This window comes from Haliotis asinina, chromosome 9, assembly GCF_037392515.1.
Source record: "Haliotis asinina isolate JCU_RB_2024 chromosome 9, JCU_Hal_asi_v2, whole genome shotgun sequence".
Lineage (NCBI taxonomy): Eukaryota > Metazoa > Mollusca > Gastropoda > Lepetellida > Haliotidae > Haliotis > Haliotis asinina.
Window position 1 is genome coordinate 45,720,694 of NC_090288.1, and position 9,469 is coordinate 45,730,162.

General features: G+C 37.0%; 1 protein-coding gene across 1 annotated transcript; it reads right to left on the reverse strand.

The window, feature by feature from the left end:
• Positions 1–1,449: 1,449 nt before the first annotated feature.
• Positions 1,450–9,457, reverse strand: LOC137296480 (mesencephalic astrocyte-derived neurotrophic factor-like). The gene is made up of 4 exons (XM_067828269.1): positions 9,023–9,457; positions 8,133–8,257; positions 5,525–5,666; positions 1,450–4,564 (listed from the first exon to the last, which is right to left on the reverse strand). Exons 1-4 carry the CDS (start codon positions 9,126–9,128, stop codon positions 4,374–4,376), a joined length of 564 nt encoding a protein of 187 aa, XP_067684370.1. The 5' UTR covers positions 9,129–9,457; the 3' UTR covers positions 1,450–4,373.
• Positions 9,458–9,469: the final 12 nt, after the last annotated feature.

Here is a 9,469-nt window from a genome sequence, read left to right on the forward strand (position 1 = left end):
TTAGAAGTTAAGGTGAAGAATTATGATAATTTCATGGATAAACAACTTTTTCGTTCTGTACAGGGCAACATTTCAGCAGATCCTAATGTCATCACTTACTTCACAGCATTTCTATCTACGTCAAAACATCCCTTTTCACAGAATAAAGAAGTTGTATGTCCATAAAATTATCATCATTCTTCTCATATTGAAGTTAGTGATTTTTCATGTTAAATATTAGAAAATCAACCCCCAACACTAACTGCAAGAATTTTATTTGAATTAATAGATTTAAGAGGATTTTTAATAGAAATGCTCATCATGGTTTTGTGAGTGAATGAGAGACTTGGCGTCAACGGTCTCTTGAACATTATTACAGTTGAACTTTATCTCAGAGGAATGCAAGTAGTGACGGTGTCTCAGAAGTTTACCCATTTGGTGAAACAGATAAATGTGGGTATGACAAACCGTCAAGAATATTATGCGCAAACATGGATTTGAACCCACATTCTGTCACATCTAAAACATGAAAGTCAGCACAGCAAAATGCAGCTTCATATGTCAATGTTTCTAACCACCATTTGCAAATTACCAGTGTGTTACCAACATTTTTGCTTCCAAGTGAGTGGACCCATGAAGGTCTGGCGTTGATAGGCCTTCAGCAACCCATGCTTGCCATAAAAGACAACTGTGCTTGTCATAAGAGGCAACTCACGGCATCAAGTGGTCAGACTCACTGACTTGGTTGACACTTGTCATTGGTTCCCAATTGCACATATCGATGCTCGTGATGTTGATCACTGGAATGTCTGGTCCAGACTCGATTCTTTACAGTCCCTTGCCATATTGCTGAGTATGGCATAAAACTAAACTCACTCTAAGTAACTGTGCATGGTTTAATGCTGATTCAAGCAATATCACAGCAGGGGACATCAGAAATACGCTTCACACATTTTACCCATGTGGGGAATCAAACACCAGACATGCAGTACTTGAAAATGCCAGTATGACTTGGCTACCCAACCCACCCTTAAACTAAATCATACAATCCATGAAACTGGGATCCAGTGACATGTCACCAAGTCAAAGAGCCTGACCACCCAATCCTGTCAGTCACCTCATTTTCTTTGACTTTGTCAAAGAGAATATACTTCCGTTTCTGGCAGCATTGTGAATAAATAACACCTGAATTTTTACACAAGGGCCTTATTCCAGTCATCCAATTTGTAGACCCATCACAGGACAGTATCAAATATTTTCTGTCTTACTCTTGGTTGACTGATGTCATCATACACTCAGAGAAACAAATAAGGCAACATATGAAAGTACAAGTGTCTGGATTGTTTACAGACTGCCACCATAAAGCTGGAATATTGCTGAGTGTGGCATACAACCAGCCAGCCAGCCAGCCAGCCAGCCAGCCAACCAACCAACCCTGCACATGATTAACAAAACCTGAGACACACCAATGTTGTTAACAAGTTTAATGTCCCAAAATAAGTTGTTTTCTTTCACTTGTGCTTGTCTTACACTCAGTTACATGCAGCGTAATATTTCCAGTTCTATAAACACATTTACACCAGTACACAAGACAATGTACACGTGTACTCATTCAGGAACATGGACGACATGAATTCATAGAATGTCAACAATATTGCCAACATTCTTAATGAAGTAGTTCTCTAAGAGAATGAAAAAATGATCCAACAGCAATGAAAATCATGAATAAATAATAACATCAAAGGAAGAAAAATTCAAGAGGTATTTGGTATCAAACCTTTCCTAAATATTGAATATTCTTGTAACCATGGCAACAGACATTCAGAAGACATAACCTTCATATCAAGTATGCATGTCTCATGAAATATGCATATATGGGTCTTAAGTCATGAAAGCTGAAAATCAATCTCACGAAAAGCCTCATCCAAAAGTAAAGAAGAGATATTCAACGTTTACATTTAATATTTTTTAATCACACTCTCAACACCTGTACTGTTAAACAACTCAGCTGCTATGGTCAAACCATATTTTCCTTCCTAATATTTCCTTAAACTTTAATGTTTTGAGAAAAAAATATTGAAATCCCTTAGAAATCTGAGGAAGAATTTGTCTATAGGTAACCAGTGAATTTAGTTTTCACTGCTTTCAGCAAAATTCAAGGAAATTCATGGGGCACACCATAAATGGTCTCCACACTTTGTATCCATGTGGGGCATCTAACCCGGGTCTTTGGAATGATGGGCTAACACTGTAAACTCAAGGCTACCCCACCACTACCCTCCAGATATCCAGAAATGCCCAACAACATTTGTAGTACTGCAATAGAAAATAGTGATCCTTTCAATATTTTAGGTATACACTGACACTGCATGGAGCCAACTGACATAACGTTACAGTTTTTCACGGGATAATGTATGTTGAAGCGCTACAAGCATTATGTGAATCGGGGATCCAAGAGACTTGATCTGGATTTGAACCAATAACCAGCCTATCATGGCAAGTCAAAGTCCAACCACTCAGCTCCCACTTCTGTGCTACATAGAGTGACCAATACATCCAGATGTATCTTGTCAATGGTGTTCAGAAAAGTCCATAAATAGAACAAGTGGTCTACCATGAAGTCAACATGGACAATACACTTCCTGTGATGTAACACTTGAGGTATAGCTGACAACACAGTGCCTTGTGACGTGAGTCTTGCAACAGGTTTGGATATACATCACCTTCAGTGATTGAGTGAGAGAGGATGTTCTTAATTTATGTTGCTTTTGAGAATATTCAGCAATATCACGTTGGGGGGACACCAGAAGTGAGTGAGCGAGTATGTTGTAATGCCGCTTTTAGCAATATTCCAGCAAGAACACAGCAGGGGACACCAGAAATGGGCTTAAAATATTGTACACGATCTTTAAGATGCTTTGGATAAAAGGAAAATTTTAGTTGTTCTCTGACATAATGTATGAAATGATTAAAGCATATGTTCTTCCCTAAACTTAACTAAAGCGTGAGACTTGACAGGTTTGGTTTATTATTTTTACATCACAGAATAGAATATATTAAGTAAGTTAATATATTATGGTATCTAGAATTAGAAATTTGACAAATCAGATGAATTCTTTGCATTTTTCTACCCTTTCACCCCTCGAAAACAGTTGAACCCTTCCTGATGACTGATGCCCAATGATATGTCATGCCAGTGTACTATAATGAAGGGCTAATGGCCTTTGTTGTGTTGAAACAGCTCTAGTCATCATAATCATGAGTAACTGAATTTGTGGAAATGGTAAACTAACTCCTAATTCTGAACTGGTCTCAAACTGCAACGTTTCAGTTTTGACAGATGGTTCAAATCTGGAGGGCATCTATATCACTGGTTTTAATCTGACTCTCGCAAGGTTTCATTTCAAATTTGGACCAGGTCAAATGAACATGGCTAGTGGTGTAACAATAGGCAACACAGCACTGTATCATGATACAAGATTCACGATACAATATATCGATTTACAACTCATGTGTTGCAATACACATGATTCATAAAAATTTTAAGTAAAATTAACATGAATAACAGAAACTGTCAAAAGATGAAGTTTATGCAGATTAAAGTATTTCCTGGCTGGACATAAACATCAAAACTTGTACAATGCCCCCAAATTATATCTTTTTCAACCATAATATCTCATCAGTGCTGTCTGAAATTTGAAAATACATGATTTAGGGTTGTGATTCACCTGCAGAAAGGGAGGTGATATGTACTCATGGCACAAAAGTATTGTACAAATCATATCTCACCACATAATCAAAATATGCATTGTATCACTTCTTGCCATATTGTTACACCTATATTTACCACAGCTGATAAGAACACAATGAAAACGATTATGTACAGTATTAACATGTATGCTCCATGTTCACAAGGTCATCACAAAATAACTTAGGTGACGTGCATGTGCATACATTTGAATAATACAACATGTAAGAAATTAAAAAATTCGAAACAAACATCCATTACCATAATCATTGGACCACAAAGAATTTTTAGGAACTGTCCGTTGTCAGGTTTCAAACCCAGACCTTCACGAAAATAATAAATACATGTACCACAACACAACCCCAAAAATGTCTGAAAAAATCTTATCTAGAAAATGTTTGATTTCTTGTGCATGGGAACTTAACAAAAACTTACTCATAAACTTTGTCCTTCGTAAATTGAAATTATCAGCTGTCAAGATACTACAAAATGATAAAAAAATTGTTCTTCTGTATTCATAAAACGTTCAATTTCAACAAAAAAACTAAGCTATTTATGTTGTATCATTTAGACATATGCAAATCTGTGTTATACATGAATTGAAATGACCCTTTCATGAAATTCAAGTTCTAAAACAACACAATGATCAAAGCTCTTCTCTCTGCTTGGCAGCTTCTTCTGCATATATGGGCATCAGTTCTTTGATGACACGTACATAGTCTGATTTTTCAGCACATCCTTTGCAGGCAGATGATTGACCCCACCCTTCCAAAATCTTCTTCAGGTCCTTGACCTTGAGTTTCTTCAAGTCAACCTTGGCGAGGTCAATCTGCTTATCTGAGGAAAGAAAATGTTATTGTTACAATTTTTAAGCGATGAATGAGTTTAATTTTATGCTGCCTCTAGCAAATATTCCAACAGTATCACCATAAATCAGCTTTACATGTGGAAATCAACTTGTGTCTTCAGCATGACAAGTGAATATTTTAACCATTAGGCTATCAAAAAATTCAATCTCAGAAAATAACAAGTGAGTGAGCTGCCTTTTGTGCTGCCTCAGCAATATTCTAGCTATATGGCGGCAGTCTGTAAATTAGTGTAAATAATCAACTCTGGATCTGACAATCCAGTGATCAACAGCACAATTGGGAAATGATGACAAGTGTCAACCAAGTCAGCAAGCCTGACCACCCGATTACGTTAGTCGCCTCTTACAGCAAGCATAGTCGTCTGTTATGGCAAGCATGGGTTGCTGAAGGTCTATTCTACCTTAGAACCTCACGTGTCAGTCTCAGAAAATAAGGTTCACCATTTACGGCAATTCTGTTCTTCATAAAAAAATATCTTGCTAGACATGAGAAAGATGTAAAAAATCAGACAGAAAAAATATATTGAACTTCATTCAAGCTGGTGGCAGTCATCCTTAGGCTAAAAAAATATAGAAGTTGAGTTTCCATCCTTCATGGACATACCCATGAAGATCCGTGTTAGAATTGCTATTCAGCAATTCATGATTGTCAAAAGGGACGTCTAACAGGAATGGGTGGTCAGACTCACTTGTTTCTTCGACATTTATCAATTGCATAGATCAATGCTCTTGGACTTGATTATTTACAGAGCGCCCCCATACAGCTGGAATGTGGCCGAGTGTGGTGTTAAACAAGCAACCAACAAACAACAGTTCCAAAGAGCCAGGTCCCTCACAGAAACCATCTAATCCTCATCAGCAATAAGCAAAAGCATATCAAGAACTTTTACTGTCGCTGCAGAATCCCTAAATTATGATTGAAAACTCACCATATTTCAGTTCACAGATCTGGTTATCCTTCTTCTTGAGGTCCTCACAGATCTTCTCATTGGGCTTGAAGTAGCTTATTGGCTTTGAGATAGCCTGGATGATTGTAGTTGCTGAAGTCTCCAAGCCCCCGACATAATAGCACTGGAACAAAACAGCACATATTGCAGTGATCAAAATAATGCAGAGTGCCAAGGCACAATAGACAGATAGAGAGTGAAGTTTTATGCTGCTTTTAGCTATATTCCAGCAACATAATGGTGGGGAACACCAGAAATGGGTTTCGAATTAGTACTCATATGGGGAACCAAACCTGTATCTTTGGCCTGATAAACAAATGCTGTAACAGAGATGCCAACCAATAATCTAATGAAAGCGGAGTCTGAGCACCAAAAATGCGAGTTGGGAGTGAGCACATTGTTGGCTCCAATTTTGCTTCAGTTGCTTTGTGAAACACTCAATACGTAAAATCGAAACCCAAAAGATCACATGCTATGCTTCCAATGCATTAACAGTTGTCAACTCAAATAAATCACCAAGGACTTATGAAATTGTATGCTGTAAAAAACATTTCAGATTTTCTTGCAAAACACCAGAAATGGGCTTCATACACAGTACCCATGTCAGGAATTGAACCTGGGCCTTAGATGGGATGAGCAGATGTCTTAAAAACAAGGCTACCCCATCACTTGTAGAAAGTGATGAATATTTGGCTTATTATAGTTTTCTTGTGCTTTTGAGTTCAACTGGTTCAGGGATTGGAACACAATGGGTCATTTTCTGGATTATTGGCCATTTTCTATATTTAAAATGGGTCTTTTATCAAGAGTAAACTTCAATAATTTAAAGGGACATTTTTTCATTCAAATGCGCAAAATGGCCCATGGCCTCTGCCTTTCCCAGTCTGGGCTGGTTCATGAAAATGTATTGGCATACTTATTTTCAATTTCATGCTCTTACCACAGTATGGGACATATTGCTGTACAAGGCCTTTGATTTGGTCTGTTTCTGTTTGGAATATTATCATAAGCAGAAAACTGACAACGAGAAACCTTACATTGTTTAATAACATATAGAGACATTTGCAAAGTCTTTTTTTAATTTGAATGGGCAAAACAGTTATTTTATGAATAGATTGAAGAAGGTGCCAAAATGAAATTACTGAATGTTTGGATTACATTACGGTATACCCAGCTGAAGGCAAAATATTGCAGTTATCACTGCCATTGATAGTGCAGTGTTGCATCTAAGAATTAACAAATGCGGGTTATACAACTCATCAACTTTTCAAATGTGGGTATCTAGGGAGTTGTAAGAATCTTAACGAAAACTGACTTGCAGCATTTACTACCTCGCAATCTTTTAGACTTCTATTTTCGATCGGAACATGCCGGCAATTCAATTTTACATTATCTTTTGTGAAAGAGTCAGTAATGCATCGTTTCTAAGACTCACACATCATTGCTATTGAGAAAACATTCAGTCTCACTTATTGAAACATTCTGTAATATTTTTAACTATGCTGCCCCTGTTACAGTCTTTCATTTCAAATATTTGATACTAAATTTAACCATATTTCTTGGTGATAACATAAATATAAAGTTTACACTTAATTAGTCCTAAACTTCATACATGATATTAATTTTGCGTGACATGTAAGGCATCAAAAATTAAAATAGCGTTTTGTTTAACTGAAACTGAGTAAATTACACAATTACACAGTCCAGATGAAACACTGATAGTGTCACCATAGTCCACAATATCACTGCCATTGATAGTGTTCCCCTGTCCTCAATATCACTGCCATTTACAGTGTAACCACAGTCCTCAATATCACTGCCATTTATCATTTATAGTGTCACTTCCATTGATGGTGTCCCCACAGTCCTCAATATCACTGCCATTTACAGAGTCACTACAGTCTTCAAAGTCACTGCTATTTTTATTTTCACTGAACTCCTCAATATCACATACATAAATATTGTTAATTCTCATATCACAATCCTCGATATATCCAGCGTATGCATTCCAGTGAATACCCTGGATGCATCTACAGCAAGAACACCTTCTACCTCTTTCAGAGAACCTCTTCATGGTTTGCATTGCCAAGTTTAATTGGTTAGATAATTTAAAAAGCGTGAGTTGTGATTGGTACTTCCAAGCGTAGATACCTTACTGAATAAAAAGCCAGACAAGGGAGGTAATTAATTCCTTGGGCTGAGCCATAGGTGCATAAAGGGTATGGCAGAGACTCATCGGAACATATTCCCTGGAGATATCAAGGATGCAACACCACTGACATTTATATTATGGCCAAAATCACCACAATTGTAGGAGGCTTTACAAGGCAATAACAACTGACATGAATTGTGATGTTGGATACCTCTGTACCTAGGTATGATTGATTAACTGGGGTATGTGAGAATGGGGTAGCGATGTCTATATAGTGTGATGTAATGCTAAAAAGTGTACTTAATCACAGATAAACTACTGTCATCGCCTTTGAGCCTTTAGCAACGCATCTCAGAATCTGAAATAATATCGCCACTATCACAATACTACTGCTTGCACTGTCTACACACAAAGCATGATTGATCAAGAGTCCCTTACAAATCTTTCTTCTTTCAAATGAAGGTCCTTGCAGAATTTCTTGAACTTGGTTTCAATTGTACCAGTTGATTTAATATCCTCGTCTGATAGCGTCTTGGTGAACTTGTTCAGAACTTTGATACAAACTGAAAAAAGAAATGATGCCAGTCAGGAATACAGTTCACAACACACAAATCCTAATGATGTACACAAAAGATATTTCTGGCTAATGAACAGTTATCACCATATTTTATGCAGTAACTGTTTACTTGCCAGTAGCTTTTTGGCCAAAACTGATAATGGGATCGAAACTACAATTAGTACAAAGGCTTTGGTCATAATTCAATTTCAAATTATAACAATTTTATAATAACCAGAAAAACATATTTAGCTTTCTTTTTTGTTTCAGTTTTAGTGAGGGAGTTTAGTTTCAGACCACTCATAGCAATATTCAAGCAATTTTGTTGCAGCGGACACCAAAAATGGGATCTACGGTGTACTTAACAACAGAACACTTTACGGTTAAACTTCAATTAGTCCGAGACATGTTTTCACTTCAAGCTTTTCTAAGCCTGGATTTTCACACATGTAGATTCATGGCAATACCTTGAAAGAATGATACAGACTATCTAAATTACAATTATCTAGTTTTAGTAGTCTTAATACCTATCTGTTATTATATTTGAATAGTTTAAAGAATTCCGTAACTACTGTAAGTGTTTTGTGAATTCAAAGAAACCAATTTCGAAGACATTTTACACAACTAATAGGATAATCTGAAAAAAATAGCTCTACCTTACGCTACATATGATTGATACTCAAATTTGTAAAACGGATTTTATAAAGTTGAACTAGATGATATAGACTTTCCATTTACCACTTGAACAATCCTGCTTCAAATCATACCTTACCTTCACAATCTCCTTCTTTCAAAGCTGCTCTTGCTGTTGAAATGATACCGTAAATCACAAACAGCGACAATGCTTGAGCAATCCCAACTTTTACCGAAGGAAGCATTTCTGAATCTTTCGGTCTGTTACAATCTTACTCCCTAAAAAATTTTCTAAACGTCACTTCAGTAACAGCTTTAGTCACTCTACACGCTGATTTAAATTTGTCTTCGGTCACTCCGGTCTAAAGAAACGGAGTCTTTCCGGATATACTGGAACCGACAGTTGGAGCTGGTCTTCTCATACAATCAAGAAACTTCTACACAAGTGCTTGAACACGTCAATGACTTTCTACAAGAACGCGTGTACCCGGTAGATCCAGACAACTCGCGTGCAGTCGACGTGTTTCCCAAACCCGTAGTCCAGTTGGCGAAATTTGATTGGTTCTCTTCCATCTAAATTTGGATA